At 45.3% G+C, this 18,590-nt stretch overlaps 1 protein-coding gene across 4 annotated transcripts; it reads left to right on the forward strand.

Annotated features, from left to right (window-relative positions):
- The first annotated feature begins 10,651 nt into the window (after positions 1-10,651).
- Positions 10,652-16,159, forward strand: LOC120799131 (transmembrane protein 200C). 4 transcript variants are annotated; one of them, XM_040144060.1, is made up of 2 exons: positions 10,652-10,722; positions 13,825-16,159. In XM_040144060.1, exon 2 carries the CDS (start codon positions 13,858-13,860, stop codon positions 15,436-15,438), a length of 1,581 nt encoding a protein of 526 aa, XP_039999994.1. In that variant the 5' UTR covers positions 10,652-10,722; positions 13,825-13,857; the 3' UTR covers positions 15,439-16,159. The 4 variants fall into 4 exon arrangements, with proteins under 4 accessions (XP_039999994.1, XP_039999993.1, XP_039999995.1 ...); XM_040144059.1 differs by lacking the exon at positions 10,652-10,722 and adding an exon at positions 10,834-10,906; XM_040144061.1 differs by lacking the exon at positions 10,652-10,722 and adding an exon at positions 12,204-12,226.
- The last annotated feature ends 2,431 nt before the right edge of the window (positions 16,160-18,590 follow it).

An 18,590-nucleotide genomic window follows, 5' to 3' on the forward strand; every position in this document is an offset into this window, starting at 1 on the left:
TGTCATCATCGGACGTAGAAAGTAAAACCTCAAAAGCTCTACTATTTTTGGCTTTCTCTGAAAATGAGGCTTAAGAGTAGTGAAACGCACAAGAGAAGAAAGTCATCCGAGTCATCCCTTTCAGCTTAAGCATGTATCGACCCTGGGGGCAGTTCTTACCATATCTGTGAAAACTCCTCGATGCTTTCCTTGCTGTCAATCTTATCTCCACCTGCATCCACATCCACCCATCATTAGAACCTGCAGGGCTAAAACTTGTGTATCCTACTATCAAATGTATGTGTCAGCGATCTGCTCTTGTCAAGTCAGGCTTTGGAGGGCGGCTGGTCCTTAGGCCACTCTGTCTTGAAGCATTTCTTTTCAGATGTTAGTGTTACACTCCTCTGCTCCTGAGCGGGGGCTGCCTTCGGGAACCCCTTCTGAAAGGAGCCCTTTAATGTCTTCAGGCAAATCTGTCACCCGTGGATGAACCACAGCAGCAGAACGGATCATATCCTCTAGCTAGGAACAAGTAGATTAAAGCTATACTGGCAGCACTGATCACCAAGACTGGACAATTGAGTAGGAAGTGTTTTGCTGGTTTGATGAATTGCAATCCGAGTCACAAGATGCTGATGTAAGGGCTACAATTTACTGTTAACTGTATGAATCCACTGATCCATCCAGCCTTGTGTCAAACGTAGAGGCTTTTGGCAGTTGTATAATGGCTTTTCTTGGCACCCGGCAACAGCAACGGCTCATTATTTGAATGCGCCACAGCTTTTTTTTAAACTGGCTTGTTGACTGAGTGTGTTCCTTTCCTTAATAGACGCAGGAAAATGACAGTGACCTAATTTCAGTCACACTTCAATTCAGTGGAGCGTCGTTGAGATTACCTGTAAAAGGGAACGGACTCGCTGCATAAATTTGCCGCTGAAAAAATTCGCCAGATGTCAGGGATGCTGTCAAATCAGGCTGAACAAAGATACCTGTGGAACATTTCAGTTACCGTACAGTTCCTGAAACAATTCCAGCTGTTTTCCTGATTGCTGAGTGTCTGAATTTCCCCATGACCCCATCGGTGCAATCATGACGATCCTGCAGGAAAAATAATATATCAATAACAAATTTAAACACAGTTTCAGAGTTTTAGGGGTTCAAATAAACTGCACAAACTAAAATATAAAGCAGTTAAGTAAAGAAAATAAGGATCTGATATTATACAAAAATGTCACAAACTAATGAAAAACAGCATTAAAGAGTATACTTTATATTTCCGGTGACTAGCTAAAACCATGGCGAGTACAAACTGATGGTTTTTCTGTGACAGCTAACCAGACCATATTCCGTCAGCACGATGTGTAGGTCTCCCGCTGTTTATTGATTTTTATATACAGAACATCCATTGTTATGGTGAAGCGCTGACAATGCACAAGACGGACGGTATGTGTGTTTACATTAAGCAAAGTCAGAGCACATAAGCAACCGCTAGGCTCTGCCGGCCCCGCCTGTGTCGATAATGTAGTTAAAACAATGGAGTCAATCAGTCACTGTCCTGCCTCACTCCGCTGCTCTCAGTGTGTTTCAGAGACAGAGGAAAGTGATGAGTAGGCGCTCTAGCTCGACAGTTTGGTCTTTGGCCAATGTACACCCTGCTTTGTTGTAACGTTTCCCTCGCCTCCTCATTTTTCTATCTCCCACTCCATGCTCTCCCCAGCAGCAGAAAGTGATAACAGTACAGTGTACAGTGGGTCTGAGTGATTTCGCACGACATGTTCTGCAGCCTTCACTCATAATGTTAGGAAGTTTTTTTTTTGGCAGTGCACAGTATTTACTATAATTACCAGCGCTGTGACAAAAAGGAAATATGATAATGGGGTTTTTCTCAAAGGTCAGACATCTGGGTGTTATTGTGGATTCTGGCCTTACATGCCACAGCCACGTCACCAGCCTAACAAAAACACACTTTGATCATCCAAAACAAGAGTCTTCAGCCATGCTACGCAGCTCTGTGTGGCTGTACTCAAGCACAGTAGTGCTTTGAGGTAAAAGCTAGCATCAGCACGCTAACTTGAGCTCAGTGACAATAAATTGCACCAAGTAAAGCTGACACGGAAGGGAATGTCATTACTTTTGCAAGTATTTGGACATAAACCAAAGTACTGGACAAATTAAAACTTTGACTTGATAACGGCGCTATATGCAAAATTACAGGATCACAAAATTTATTGCAGTTCATCCTGAGAGGCACACAAATGTCTGTACTAAATGTCATGACAGTCCATCCAATAGTTGTCGAAATGTGTAGCTCAAAACCACAAATATCAACGACATTGTGGTGCTGGAGAAAAAGTCAGAGGATCGCCAAATCATTAGGATTCGTCCTCTGAGATACATGAATGTCTGTACAAAATGTCATGGCAACCCGTCCCGTAGATAAATGGATAAGGATAGGTGGATATATCTCAGTCGGAACCAAAGGGGTGCACCGACTGACAGACTGACATTGCCATCTCTGGAGCCACGCCACTGGCATGGGTGAAAATGTTTTTTAAGGGCGAAGCTTGTCACAGGTGCCTGCGGCGAAACTGTCATTTGTCAAAAAAGAAGGGTGTGGGCTAAGTGCAGTTCATTCAAAATCCCACTGCCAGAGTCCAAATATAAATAGAGCCATTTTCATCTCATCACGCCTGTTCCCAGGTCTCTGCATGGACTTCTGTTTAATATTAATATTAAAAATTAAAATGTTACCTCCTGTCTGTAATGCTCTATATGGCTTTGCTCCACAGTAACCCCCCCCCCCCCAATCCTGCTTATTGAATATTAACGTGTCTCTTAGGTCATGTCGTCCTATCTTCAGTAACATTTTTGCCAGATTGCATTAGCTGTGTTCCAATATTAAAGCGGCTATAATCAATATTTTTATATTAACCGTGGATCAAATGACTATGTGTACGTTGAAAGGGGTTACTCGTCATAACAAGACCTACAGAGAATTTATTACCTGACTCAGCTTCCCTCGGTTCTACAAAGCCTTTCTTTTGGTTTTACAGCCCAGAGCTGTTTTGGTTCAGTCTCTCATCAGCATTGCTTCAAGGTGCAGCAGCAGCTGTTTTCATCAAAAGCTCTGATAAACGCACCGTATGCTCCCAAACAGCAGATAGACAAAGTTAGCAACTAGCCGGTGAACATAGGGGAGCAATTTAGCAACTAAAGAGCCAGATAATTTTCCTCGGGAGGTGGTGGCTGCAGACCAACAGCAAGGTTAGAGGAAGAGTGAATATTGGACTTACTTTCATCAACCGGCCAGAAACACAACTCCAAACAAAAACTTATCGTACTCCGTATGTGCTGGATGTTAAAATCAATTTTTTAAGGTGATAATATGTAAGTGTTTTGTGTGCAGCTTGTTGCCCTCTTCCCTACAGCTCTCCCCACTACAAACAATTCATGTGGGTTAAAAATGGTTTAAAAGCAGACTGAAAACATTCTTTTACTATAATGTTTTTTCTTCAGTGTGAAGCACATTGTATGGAATAAAATGTCCTATATGCTGTAACTTTTGCTTTCATTGCTCTTTGATCAAAACATTTCCTCTCTCTGCTTTGCTTTGCGTTTCTTCCTGACCGTTGTTTTCTTTTCATGTCACCTTTTAATATAGAAGACAGAGCAGGTTGTGTATCAGCGAGAAGTATGACATTTTTCTGAACCTCAGAGATAGAGAGGATAACATATAATCAATATTTATTAGACAATATTGCTGCCAATGTGTTAAAGTTAAACATACTCTTTATGATTCCTGTGTTTATTCTATTGCCCCTTTATAGTTCGTGGCAAAATAGAGTCTGAAAATGTCAATTTATTTTGAAATTGCACGTGAAACTCAATCGCTAATCAAAAATACACCCACGATAATATGCCAATACCCAGTTCATGGCGTTCATTTTGCAGAAGGAAAATGAGTATCTCCTAAATACACTTGGACAGTTGGGATTTTCAACTATCCTTCCAGCAGTAAAGGTTAATTTGCCTGACCACACATGAATCTGAGCCCTGCGAAAGCTTAATTCATTGGGAAATGCTGATTAAAGCGTTAGCATATGAAAAGATGAATGACCTCAAAGATGCTCCCCATAAAAGCAGTCAAAAGTGGTCGTGTTAGGTCGACCACCAAGATGGAACCCTTTTCATTCGAAAATACGTTTTCCAGCAGTTGCTACACCACTGGGAATGTTGTGATGGAAGGAAGTGATGACTGTGTTAAATAGATGCAATGAAAAAGAGTGTGTTGTCGGACGAATGCACAAATCAGTTTTGGAGAGAGTCCACGCCGTTAAATTTACAGCGTATTTTGCTCTCCAAAGTCGAAATAATATAATTATGTCTCCCCTCCCGCTAGTTATATCTATCTATCATCTACTGATGTTTTTTTTGTCACTGGCTCCGGTGACTCAGTGGAGCCTTTTAACACAATTAACAGGCTTATCCAAAGAATGTGACACTCTGGGGAGTTTGCACGTTGGTCTCCCATCACACCATCTAGTCTCCCAAATTTCCTGACAGAAAGTTGAGGTAACACCATATGTGTGTCACACAACTGAAAATAGAACTAGAAGCGGAGCTGTGACAAAAAGACAAACTGGCCACATTGGCCTAAAATCCACTCGTAGTATTGTGCTGAAATGATGACCAACTTCTTTCGCCATAGCCTACATGTTTTTAAGACTCTCTGTTCTTGTTTCTTGGTTGTGCAAGAACAATGGCTGGTACTCAGTTCAGCATTCCTCCATTCACCAGGCAATCCAAAAAATACGAAAAATGTCAACCTCTCTGCTTCCTAACTCTGCAGCCTTTGACTGTTCTGAGAAGCAGTGACGTAACTGAAGGTCATGGAGCCTCGTGGAGCCCATGCCAAAACACCACATTCCTTCCACTTGGCTTACCTGCTCAGGTAATATTGCATGCCTGCTGCTGTATCCATGGCAATGAACACCTGCAGATGCCCTCAACCCGTGGTCCTCCGGCGGGCTGATTAGCATGCATGGATGTGGCCCGAGCTCTTCCCTGATTGGTCCTGTAGGCTCCTGACATGGGCTTTTGCTTGCCCCTGCAGAAGACCCAGCTGGCTGTACGCCCCCCCCCCTCCCATCATGCTCATGCCTGCTGTATTCCACATGACTGAACACGTCCACCAGGACCTGGAGACCGTGCTCCTGTAAAGTGAAAGTCGGAGCCAGAATGTCTCACGGAATCTCCTGTGGTGGTAGCAATCATATTAGCCACAAATGTTCATATAGAAAATAAGCGTTAGCAGCAGGAGGATCACTAAATCTGCAACCAGAAGAGGTTTTTCAGGACATTTGGCATTGCTATAAAAAATCTGACATATATCTTATGTCATCATATTTCCTCTGGTCTCTCAGGATGCGCTTTTTTTCAATTTTTTTCCTTATCTCCTGCTTTTTGACACCTTTTGAGGGGGCAGCTTGCAGACGCGTCAGCGGAAAAATTATTTGATGTACAACCCCGTGGGCCGTCACTTTTGCCCCCTGACTTGATTCTCCGCTGCCTCTGTCCCAGCCCTCCAGCCAAGATAAAAAGGAACCTCTTCGAAGGTGTTTCGCGAGGCATTATAAAACGGTTGCCATGGATACCCACTCTGAACAGGCTCCACATACAGGCAGCAGAGTAGGAAATGACAGATGCAATATTTCGCATTTCAGAAATTCCGCTTTCTCTTGTCAGCAACACAAAAGCTGATGGATCGTTGCTGTTAAAAATGCCAAAGGCCCTATGAAAATGGTCTGCGAGGCTATTTGTTGTAGTCCGCGTGGCTGCATCTGAGGGGATATTTGCTTATTGCGCCACAGAGGTGGGCTGAATGTTATTTTCCGTCTCATTTGGTCTTTGTTGCTTCTCCCTGAAGAGATGACCTATATTATCTAGGATGGGAGATCAAAGAGGGCTTTCTCACTGCGATCACATGAGGCTTGCATCTCACAAGCCCCGAGAATCAAACCCTTATTGCGCAACTGCCTCGCTGCGCTGCAAAATGTGGCCGTGAAGCCAAACGGCGAAAAAACAGCTTCTTTGTAGCTGCTCAGCCTACAGGATTCATGATCCTGCAGAGTTTTTCATGTCGAGGGATCGTAATGCACACTCTGCTCAGCGCTGTGTATTATCCACTTCATAAGCATATTCAGAGAAGGAGGGGGAAAAAGAAAGAACAAGTTTTTACATTTTGTTTTAGCAGACTTTTGCACAACTCAGTTCAAACTTACAAGAGTTGTCTGGGCTCCCTATCTGGGGCTATCTTCCATTACATGAACATATTACCTCCATATTTTACCCATGAATTCCCATTAGTGGTACCAGCTGATGATATGTGAGCTGGCCTCTATTCAAGTTCGGGTCCTTGGTTGCCCATTCATCAGCCACTTATACCGTGGAAATGAAATAAGGTCACCAGTGGGAACCAGCTACCTGCTGGGAGCAAGTGTTCGCCTGCTGCTCTCCACTCCCGCCCTCCTCCACCCACCCACGCTCCCCTGATCCTTTCGTCGTCGGTAACCCGACTACCGGTCCTTCTGCCTGCTACAACTGGGTTGTCTCACTCCATTTCCAGTGCCTCCACGTGATGTCAGAGACACACGGCTGCCCAACATAGAAATAGATGGAGCAGAAATGCCCATATGTCTCCATGACCCGTATCAGTCTCTACGCTGTCACGCATCTCATTAGCAACGGGCAGGAACTGCAGATGGACCCTGGTGGTCATTCATCAAAAGAGGGTCTGTCTCCCTACAGTCCCTGGCAGACAGTGGTGCAGATGATGGTTAGTGTGGGAAACTCTGGTGTGATTTATGAGGAGGTTCTCCTTTCTACTGCTTGAGTTTCCACTGTGCGAGATAATGAACATGTTGTTGCTTCAGTCCAAAACTGAAGGTCAACAGACTGATTGATGCATTTGGGTTTAATTATTATTAATTGCGTTGTGATTTGGTGAAGAAGAATACTTTGGGTTTTAAAAGTTCAATGTCTTCTTGCCCCTGTTTGGTGTGCGGATAGCATCTGTAGTGATTTACGTGTAAGGATGCGGCAGCTTGATAGTGTGACCCTTTTGGGAATTTTGGGGAATTTTAATGGATAATCAGGTTATAAAATGTATTCAGTGTAAAAAAAAAAAGAAGGGGTATTATACTTACAGGATAAGTCTGTTAAAATTCAATTTTTTTTATTTTTTTTTTTTTATCATCAAAAAATCCTATTAAAAGACCAAAACCAGCCATTAATTGATCCTACTGACAAGTATCGCCTGAAATGTGAAATGCTTGTTCCTCTGTTCATAAATTTCAATTGAGCTCTATGGAACTATAAAAAAATATATATAAATTAAACACACATGACTGAGCCTCACCGTTGCACTGGGTGACATGTTTCTCTGTTCCCATGAACATGGGCACTGTCGTTTACTTTGAGTGTGAATGCACACTAGAGCATGAAATGTGTATCAGTCCGCAGCTGAAAACTGTCCTCAACAAACGCACTATTTACTCCTGTTTGAGTAATGTTTGCTAAAAAACTACAGTGCCCGGCTGTTTGAGGAAATTACTGGGCCCTTTTCCTTTTTTTGACCCATTTTTGAAGATTTACCAACGGGCTTGGGCTTGGGTATTTGCTGATTAGAAAAAAGATATAAGAAAAATATAACATAACACCGGCCTTATACTTTAAACACTGATTGCATGTCTAACCAGACAGGGGGCAGATTCTTCCTCGCTCCTCAACAACTCAGAGCAGTTGTTTTCAGCATAATTGATGACCCATCATCTCCCACAAATGCCTAGAACACTCTCAGCTACTGTGGTGTCATTTCCGCGGCCTCGGGAAGGGAGCTCAGCTTTTATCTCTCCAACTGTGAAGCCCCCTGACTCCCGCAGCAACTAAGGCAGTAATGATGGCAACGTTTCCTGGAGGGAGTTGATCTCTCACTGAGCCCATATTCCAAGTTTCCACATCCCCAATTAGCCGCTAGAGCCCGAGCTTAAGAAATGAACTGGACCCCCGCCCCCCCTCTGCAGCTCCTGATGCTGCTTCAGATAGATCTCGCAGCTCTTAATCGGCATGTTACTGAAAGAGAGAATGTCTGACGAGTAAACGAAGCTAGAGGACAAAGTTAAATGGCATGAATGTCTTCTTCCGTGCTGTGGCTGTGCAGACGCAGCAACAAAGACTTCAGAAGGAGAATCCACCGGAACTATTTTTGACACCAGAGTATATGTGAGCCCTGCTGTGGCGCACCATCTCCTGGGATGCCTGGATGTGTGAGGGATGATCTATTTTTTGATCTGCATCAGAAGATGGTATTGGAGCAGATCTGACGGGGCTTGAATAGAACTGTGTACAGGAGACACATCATTCACAGCGGGCTGCGTGTGAGAGGGATGTCTTAAATAACTGTGACAGTAATGATATGATCACTAAGGAATAAACTGAATTATTAAATTACTGCCGCAGAGTAGACGGGGATGCCCCTCCCAAAGATGAAACCTCCGGAATTAGGAGAGTGTAACATGACTAAAGCTCAGTATCCTTCTAGTCTCTCGTCTTCTGTCTTTCATCCCCCTCTTTTCTCTTTTTAATATTCCCTTCTTTCTTTCTTTCTGACAGTGGAAACCCACCGAACCCCTTATTCATCAACTTGCTCTAGGTCAGTTTCATTACTTGGGGGTGTCCTGATAAGAAATGATTAATTGCGTGAGGTAAGGTAATTAGGACGAGATAGAAAGTTTGCAGAAATAATGAAAATTTTTTGCAGCTTCTGCAAGTGGCTGCAGTCCACGCATGGAAACCATACTTCCCACAACTGTCAGATAGCCAGTAACCTGAATATTTATCTATAGCCCTACATTGTGTAAAGACTAATGAATTTAATCTTTTTTTTCTCCCTCTTTAATATATTTAATTAATTAAGCAGGATGAATTAAGTCGTTTGCACAGAGCACATTAGCCGCTGCAGAGAAATATCCATTGTAGGGAGCTCGTGGTGAATCCCAGACCTTGTTTCGTGGGTAGAAAAAGTCAAGCCAGCCTTCGTTTGAAATGCAGTAGGACATGTGTCAGTGCATAGTTATTGTAAATCTGAGAGCGTGCTCTCAGACTGATTGCTGATTGGAATCAAGGGCTTTTGAGGGGGAAGTAATCTCCTGAATAAGAGATAGTACTGGGGGAATCATGTGCAGATGTCAATGTGGGTAACAGCGTTGACTGGTGCGGTTTTGGTTGGATTCTGCCACTAAAACTGAAGAGTTCATTTCCACATTTATATTTACGAAGTCTAAGATAAAAAACATACAGTAAATTATTCTTTGGGTTTTTTTTTTTTGGCACCGAGCTGCTTATCCATAGCTACTTAAAATAAGTGAGATGAGGGTATAAGAACACTCGGACAGGCTGGCAAGGCTTCCAGGAATAACAGCAGGGGCACATTCAAGTTAAGTGTTAAACATGAACATCATGAATTTACTTCTACGGACTGTTAAGATGAGTTTGAGTCAGTGGTTCTGTAATGATAGCTGCAGTCTTTCTCTCTCGGGTATCTGGGAACATTTGTTCGCAGTGACTGAGTTCTGAGACGCTATGAGCCTCCGTCAGCAGCTCGGGAACATCTGGTGTATGTCACTGCATCTTCCCATATTGCACAAGCTTAGAGCTATGCTGAAAGCGGCTCCAGACCCTCGGACCTCCACAGCGCCGGTCAACACCACGGATTAAAGACAGCTCTTTAAAACCCCCTGGATTATTTCCCATGTCCTATGTATACTTTGACGCCGACTGCGGCACGCACACTGGAGTTTTCCCCTGTTCCCTCCACTAATTTATGCCATAAACAAAACACATTTCTGGGTCATAAATTCGCAGTCAACTCTCTGGAGCATCAGCATTAGGCTTTGTTATTCACGCTCCCTCCTGCCCAGTGTGCAGCTTCTGCCTCCGTCTCCAGTCTCGCATCACTGTAACACATCTGGACTCTGTCATGTTTCATTTAGTTAAACATGGGGGTGCAGCGTACAAGCAATTATAAAACTGTAACCCGAGGGGGTAAGGAAGGGAGAGGAATGGACATGTTGCAAGAGATGATGAATTCGGTATATTTGAATTCGCCTTTCTCTGACTTCACCTACAGTATATGCAATTTGAAACCCATAACATGGCGTTTTTTCCCCCCCTGCAATGTATTTTTTAAACTATTTATCATAGGTTTGCAGATGTCAATAGGTATCTTATGCTTGCCGTTTGTCATTGTTAGCATGACAATTCCCACGCCACTGTGCAAAAAAAAAAACAGACTACATGGCAAAAACACAACTGGCATGGTTCTATAAAATAAACAATCAAGTGTAGTTCAGCGCTGTTACCGATTTTTGTGTCCACACAGGAAAGAAAATTTGGGGGGGGGGGGGGCATCTGGAAGTGTTTGGAGTATAACACACAGTATGATGAATGTCCTGAGCAGCTCCCGTTTTTCACGTTGCCCAATAACCACCACCGTTGGAAACGCAGTTGGCCCGCCCCTGCCGGTCTATTGTGGATCCGCGTTCAACTGTAAACCACACACACACACACACACACACACACTTCTTCCCAGCCTTGGCACCGAAAGTGGCGCAACCGCGCGACGTGCAGGGCTGAGCGAGGAGGGCGCCCAGACGAAGATGCTCGATGGTCGAGCCACCGTTTCTGGTAAGGGACGCGCTGGTTCGCGTGGGGGGGGGGGGGTGTTCCTTCGTTCCATGTGTTTATCGGCACCACCGTCGGCTCCTCCCGCGCCTTTCCCCCCCGGCCGAAGATCCGTGCTTCTTTTGTGCTTAACGGCCGCGTCGGATTCCTCACAGGCTCCAAACAGCCGGTGTCGAAGTGAAACGAGGTTCGAGAACTCTGTTAATTTTGTGACAGATTGGTTCAGCTGGAGGGTACCTTTTTTTTTTTTATTATTATTATTTATTTATTTATTTTTTGAACCTCGAATAAATCGACGGACAGGAGTTTGGATGTCAGGGAGGCGTTGGACCTGGAGCACTACGGACTCCGGTCCGTTTTTACTTTGGAGCCGTGACATTAAAGAAGGATGATTTTTGTAATCGACTTCGGTGGAGACATTTCGCTTCGTCTGACGTCTCGCGTACATAAAGTTAAAAAAAAATGGCAGTAGGATGAGAAAATGTCAACATTTGAAACGCAGCTCTGTTTTTATCCAGTTAAACTTTTTTCTTTTTTTTTTTTACGGCTGTGACGTTGCCATTAGATACTCGTTTCTGATAAGTTGGTGGGCTCGCGCAGAGCCGCCGAGACCGGCATTTACTCGTCGATGCAGCGGTTCGATTATTACCTCGCGGCTCTCGAGTCGTAGTGGTGGTTGGGAAGAGCGTGGGCTTTCGTCGGAAGGCCGTGGACGAGGTGTGGACGTTTGTCATCTGTCTGTGAGCCCCCCCCCCCAAAAAAAAAAAAAATGAGTACCGTGTTCGGCTTTGTCTCACAGCGAGATGCGTCGCTGTGGCTCTGGACATTTTCACGGCGCCTCCAGCTCCACAGCAGCTCATATTTGCTTCAGGGGCTTTTTTTTTTTCTTTTCTCTTTTTTTTTCTCCCCAGCAGAAGGGAAACAGATTCGCTGTAATGTCAACAGTCGATTACTCACGCAACATTGCGCGAAAAAAAATATGCGCCCCCGCAGCTCGGACGGACTGAGCGTATAACAAGCCCCCCCCTCTCTCCATCCCGCCGGACGTGCAGCCTTTTAGGCGGTGACAAACCGACGAGTCGCCGGCTTCCTGTTCAGCACCGCAGACAGAGGCACAACTTGTCCACACCCACTTCCCTGGTCCACGTTACCGCTGCCCTTCTCCTCCCGAGCACACAGAGAGGAGTCCGCCCACGCTCTGCCAGTTTTGGTTGCGGGTTGACTTGCTCTCCACCCGGGAGGCATTCGAGTGCCTGTTGGATGTGGTGCACGGAGAACGCGGCTATAAACAGCAGCTGCGCACCGGTGTGTTGTTTGCTGAAGCTCAGGTGCAGGGCTCTGCGTTCTGCTCTCCGTGGGAAGTGCTTGCAATAACTTGGATCATAAAAGGGGGGTTTTTCGAGGGGCCTTCATCATCATCATTTTGACTGCGAAGGCTGGGAGAGCAACACCCAGGGCAACCTTTGAAAATGTCTTATGAATTGATGCTCTGAAAGGAATTTGTGGTGTAAGTTATTCATGAACCTTAAACCCTAAGGCAAACACAATTAAGCGTGATTAGTCAAATTAAATACCCAGCCACCCAGCACAATCAAGCCAGAGTCTGTCTAATTAATCAGCCTTATCCTTTGATTGCTATTCACCACACGCGGCTGAAACCCATCAGCAGACGTCCGTCATCGTGAGAAGGGGTTGCTGGCCTCATTGCCCTTTTGGACCGCGGCCCTGCGCTATCACGCAGCGGTGGACTGGTCTGCGCCGCAGAACCAGAGAAACCAAAACCGAACGCAGACGTGTTACGTGGCGGAGACTGTGTTGGTGCGTAAACAGGCGGCCAGTAGCGCATACCTGCCTTTTTGTGAGGGGGCCCGTGTGTGTAAGGACGCCGTCATCCTGGAGCGCAGCTGCGTTGGCTGACGTTGAAAACGGATTTGGGCGGAAAGCGGGAGGGAGAGTGTCGGTAGGGGAGATTGGTGGGAGACGGGAGAGTCAGGAAGAGAGAGAGGGCAAGGAAGCAAGGGCGAGGTGGAGAGAACATGCCTGCTGGCCTGCTGTCTGGACACATTACGTTTTCGTAGGCTGATATCACACCGGCACAGCTGAGTATAGATGAATAGCACTCCTTGTTCTCTGCTGTCAACTTGGGTATTTGTCTTTGTTACATCATCGTATTTATAGATTCAGCAGCAGCAGCAGATGGATATTATCTGTTGGTTTAGTGTCCATCTGATGACTAATATCGCATCTGCCTATAGCTGGATCTGTGCAAAGAAGCAGTGTTTGCTCTACCTGTAGGATTATGCAGGGCCCAGGTTAACCCACAAGTGGATCCTGGGGCAAAAATGAGCCATGGGCCCCTATTAATTCCCCCCTCCCCTTCTCTTCAAATCCGTTGTGCCATAGAAGCAAACCAATATTCCTACGCTGGAATAACATTAAAGCCCCTGAAAATGTAGCTTCAAATCTTAAGTATTTCTCAATAAGATTAAATATTCATGACAAAAAAAAAAAAAAAAAAAGCAACATCAATGTTAAAAAAAACATGATATGTGCCCAGAAGTATCAGAGATCATATTTTTTGTGGTGTCCTGAATACTTTTAACCCAGTCGGAAGAAGAACACGGAGAAAAATAGAAACACAAAAATCCCCCATGTGAAACAACCAAAACTGTTCTAAATTTTGCAGAAACGTGTTTTCATGTCAGACTCCATCACTCATAGTAAGAAACCTATTGAAGAAATAGGTTTTATTTGGGGGGGCGGACTTAAAAACTAGATTTTTACACCTTAACTTTACACTTCAGTTTATATTCTGATTTAGTGGTGCATATCACCAAGAAAAACTTGAAATTAATCATAATACAGCAAAGTGATTGTCACAGAGTGAAGCCGGGGCCTTTGTGGTCCCTAAGGGGTCAGTTGCGGCTTTGCCTGGTCAGCAATCCAGCCTTCTAGGCTGTGCATAGTAAATCTGGATTACATGTGTAATCTCTTAGCGAAACGAACATATTTACTCCGCGGCTGTTTCTATATGCCTCAACCTTCTGCTTATCGCGCACATCATTAACCGAATGCTCTCTCCTCTCTGACTTGTGCCCCTCCAAGGTTGAGTGACAAGCCCGCCGTCCCATCGCCACCATGATCGCCACAGGCGGCCTGCTGCGCATGAACAGGCGCCAGGATTCCCTCCGCTCTAAAAACCGCGCGGAAAACAAAAGGAAGCGGAAATCCAAAAAAAAGAAGAAGAACGACGTGGTGGTGGTGAAGGGGAAGCTCAATCTGTGCTCCCCGGCTGGTTTGGTGGCTGCAGTTGGGGTTATGGTTCTCATGGTCGGGATTTCTATGGCCGTACTGGGCTACTGGCCCAGCCAGAACCAGCATGCGTACCAGGAGCGCCGCAGAACTGGAGCGTACCACACCAACAGGATGAGCTACTCCAAAAGTCCGCCTGTTTCCTCAAACCAGACCCATAATAAGCCTCCCTCCGGCCAGACAACTTTATTCAACCAGAGCCGTGCTAACAGCAGCGCCGCCGACCCCTCCCCTCACTGTGGCCTCCTCTGTGACTTCCTGGATAATTACCTGTACTCAGACAATCTGAAAGTCTTTGGGCCGCTGGTGATGGGAATCGGCATTTTCCTCTTCATCTGCGCCAATGCAGTCCTCCACGAAAACCGAGACAAGAAAACCAAAATCATCAACCTGAGGGATATCTACTCCACTGTGATAGATCTACACAGCATACGGTCAAAGGAGTACTCACCTCTAAACGGTCTGGTGAACTACACTCAGTCGAGGAGTGCCGAGGGCCCGTCGGGCTCCTTCCCCGCAAGTGGGATGCTCGCTCGCAGCTCCTGGCCCTCCGCTGGACTCGGTTTCCAGGGCGAGTTGGGCGGCGATGAGGTGTTTAGACACCCATCTTTAGCCAGCAGGCCTCGCAGCTGGTCCAGAGATGTCCAGACCTTCACGGACACCGTCTACAGCATCTACAAAGACTACAGCAATAGCGGCAAGCAGGCGCCGCAGCCCCGACAGTGGGAGACCACCTCCATCGTCACCTCCTCTGTGAACGCTTTCACCCTCCCCGTGATCAAGCTGAACAACTGTGAGGTGGAGGAGTCTGACAGAGCGGAGGCAGAGGAGCACTCAGGGGAAGGGGTCGTTATCGAGGCTGCTGCCGAAAACACGAGCGAGGAAGGACAGGCCAGCAGCGGCCAGGCAGACGAGACGTACACCGAGGAGAAGGACGCTTCGATGACATACCCCCCGCCACCCCGTCGGAGCCGTGAGGACATGTCCACAGACACAGCTGACCGACAGGGGGCGCCACAGGCTCAGCCTCAACCACAGTGGACCCAGCTGTTTCCGCCATCCCCCGTTGCCAGGGCGATGGGGTCACGGCTGTCGCTCAACTCCCTCACGGATCAGCCCAGGTCTGCACGACGCTGCAGCCTGTCCGTGTCTGCGGTCAGTCAAGGCGAAAGAGCCAGGCGCTTCAGCTGCCCCCGCCTGGAGCGCTCCAACAGTAAGGGCTACATCAAACTGACTGATCTGGGGGGCGAGTCCTTCGAAGCCCCCGACACCGTCGCTTCTTTGGTGGCCACCGAACAGGAGGTAGCAACGGACGCAGCAGCAGCAGCAGCAGCAGCAGCAGCAGCGGAGGAAGAAGCTCAGGGAGAGGATGACCTGGTGACACCCAGCACCTCTGCAGAATACTAGACTCTTTTTTTTTTTTTTTTTTTTTTTTTTGCTGATGAGCCTCTAAAAACTCTTTGATGTCTTGTTCTTTGCGCCGTACCCTCTTCTCCGACTGCTGATGTGAAGCCGGCCACTACAGAGGAGAGGAAGTGTGGAGAGTAAGCAGCTAAGGACTATTGAAAACATAGCCATGAACACTCAAGAGCAAGGCTCTTTATAAATACCACATCCACAGCTCAATATTCAGATGTAATTTTTCTATTTTTTTCAATGTAGCAAGAGCAATACTAAAGACTTGTAAGAAGATTTAGTAAAGATTTGTAAAAAAACAAACAAACAAAAAACCAACAACAACAAAAGAGAGAGAAAGGAAAGAAAAGGAAATCCAATCTGACGAGTTTTAACTTTTCTTTTTATAACAGTATGGCAAACATTGTAGCTTCTAGAAATTGCCGAAACCGTCACTGAGAACTACTGTTAGACATGTTGTACTGTAGCCTTAACGTATGCCACAGAAAACTAAATAAATAGTCTAGATTTATTTCTCTACATTGTTGTGTGAATAGGTGAACTGAACTGAATCTCAGGTAGACGTTTGGTTTAGGATCAGGGCCTTGAGGACAAGGTCTTCCCTACGTGCACACTTGTTTATATGAGACTTTCATGGTTGAATAAACTTGACTGTAACACCTCCCGACGGGTCTAACAGACGTCCTTGATTGAGGATCAGATTAAATGCAGCGATGGCAAAATCGTTTGTTTGCCCTCCAAATAGTTTTTCCAGCAATTAAGAGAAATAAAAAAAAAAAAAAAAGACGAAAATCTAAAACAAGTAGGACAACGAGTGATTAAGCGTGTGGCAAACCTACAGATATAGATTTTGTTTTCCTGCACTTTAGCAGCACTCCTCATTACCGGGAAAAGACTGCAGTGGTATTGATGTGGCATTATCTGCTCTAGCTGAGCCGAGACCAGCAACCTGTAAGTTACCTTTGCAACATTCTTTTTAACTGGCTTTGCTGTTAAAAAGGGAAACGAGCAGAGGACTACAAATTAAAGAAAAAAACCAAAATAAACTGTCTTTGTAAAGTGTATGGCCACCACAAGCCTCTAGGACAACTTCACTGCTCCTAGGCAAAGATTTTGCAAGTCTCTTTAACTCTAGTACCATTTTTTTTTCACCAGAGAATATGTCCTCATTTGGTGTTTTGACGATGGTGGTGAGAAAGAGTTTGCCAAATACGTCACTCCAAATTCTCCCACGGGTGTTCAAAGGTTGTAGCGCACTATTGATAGCATTTTCACAATCGTCGAACCACTCAGCGACTCCTGGTACCTTCAGGGACGCATGTGAATACGTTTTTCCGCTCGTTCATTCGAGTTTTTCTTTTGATCTGCCACCCGGTTGTACGCGTTTCACCACATGGCGCTACTTTGTACATGCTGTAACGGAAAAACACTTTCCGCATAGCTTTTGTACCTTAAGGAGTGGTCATCAGGATGTGGTCCCTGGAGCCCACGGGGATCCTTGAGAGGTTTCGAGTGTGGCTACAAATGCTGGAGTAGTTACAACTCAGGAGTGATGGAATGTAACCAAGTACATTTACTCAAGTACTGTGCGTAATTTGAGTATTTCTATTTTATACTTCTTTGTACATTTACTAAACAACATTTCAGAAGATAATATTGTATTTTTTACTCTATCGCTATCTTTTACGTACTATTTATTTGACAGTTGTAGCTAGTTGCTGGTTATTTTTGAAGGTTAAGGTTTTACATACAAAATACATTAGTAGTTTTTGCTGTTGTTGACTTGTATTGCATAATGCAGAGAGCTTCTTCTATTATTTAGCCTACCCTCACTTATATAAATGGGGTTAACAAATAATAATAGAAACACTCGTCAGTGTAATGCAATACAAATCAACAGCATCACAAACTTGAATTAAATGCCCCCTTAAAAAACAGTTTTCATCACACACTGGAATTTACAACTGTTGTATTAGACTGAATTAGTTTGAGCTCGATATAGCAAAAAAGAGAAAAAAACAAAAACGAAAAATACTGACAACTGAGTGTATGTGATAATCTTCTTAAAAATATGATGGGTTTTCATAGAGTTAAACTACCAAATAGCATATAAATCAAAATAATCCAACACAATAATAACATTACACTCACAGGGATCATTCTGATGCATAATGAAGATGTGTACTTTTCATACTTTGAAGGTTTATTTTGCAGACAATACCCACACGCTTTTACTTGAGTGACATGAATGCAGATCTTGGTATTGGTGTAAATCTGTACTGGAATACCGCAACTTTTGTTCACTGTACGTGCAGGATCTGAATGCTTCTTCGGCCACTGGTTTTGCACAATGGTTTCATTTAAGTAATAAACACAAAGCACACAGCACATGTCGCCAACACTACCTACAAGTTCAATTAAAAAAAAAAAAAAAAAGTCACCTCTTGAGGACAGTGTCCTTGGTTTGCAGGCCCGTCGTAAAAGCATCAAACATGGCCATCTAGTGGTCATGTGACACAAAGCTCACAGCCCGTCTTCCCGCGAGCTACCACCAGGTGGCGCTGGCACGATGCCGGTTGTCTCGGTTACGGTGGGCGTGCCCGTTTATGAGTACATGGCGAGGGGGGCGGGGTTAGCACGGTCCCTCTCTGCGAAGGTTTGCCTAAGCAGGCGCCTACAGGTGTCTGATCCTTTCCGAGCCAGACGAGCCCCACGTCGGGATTCCCGGTCCCCCGGTGACATACACACACACACACACACACACACACACACACGCACACGCTGGTCTCAGCTGGAGTTTTAGGGAGTCTCAGTCTCCGTCCACAAGAGTCAGGTAAAGTCCCCCCCTGTCGTGTTAATGTGAGTTCTTTGTGCGGTGTCCGACTCGGGACGGTGAATTAAGTGTGTGTGTTTTATTTTTATTTTTTTGCGTAGCTCGGGCAGACTCATCGGGTCACTGCCGCGATATGACACCATGTGTATCCGCTCAGTAACATCTGTTGTTTCATTTATTTATTTTTTTCATTTTTGTCTCCCCGACGCAACCACCGGGCCTCCCAACGCACCAACGCACCGCCGGCGACCCGAAATGTGATACACGGTGAGTACAAGCCTTCGTTCACAAAGGCGGCGGGTGGTGACGC

Source organism: Xiphias gladius, chromosome 14 (genome assembly GCF_016859285.1).
Source record: "Xiphias gladius isolate SHS-SW01 ecotype Sanya breed wild chromosome 14, ASM1685928v1, whole genome shotgun sequence".
NCBI classification, from domain to species: domain Eukaryota; kingdom Metazoa; phylum Chordata; class Actinopteri; order Istiophoriformes; family Xiphiidae; genus Xiphias; species Xiphias gladius.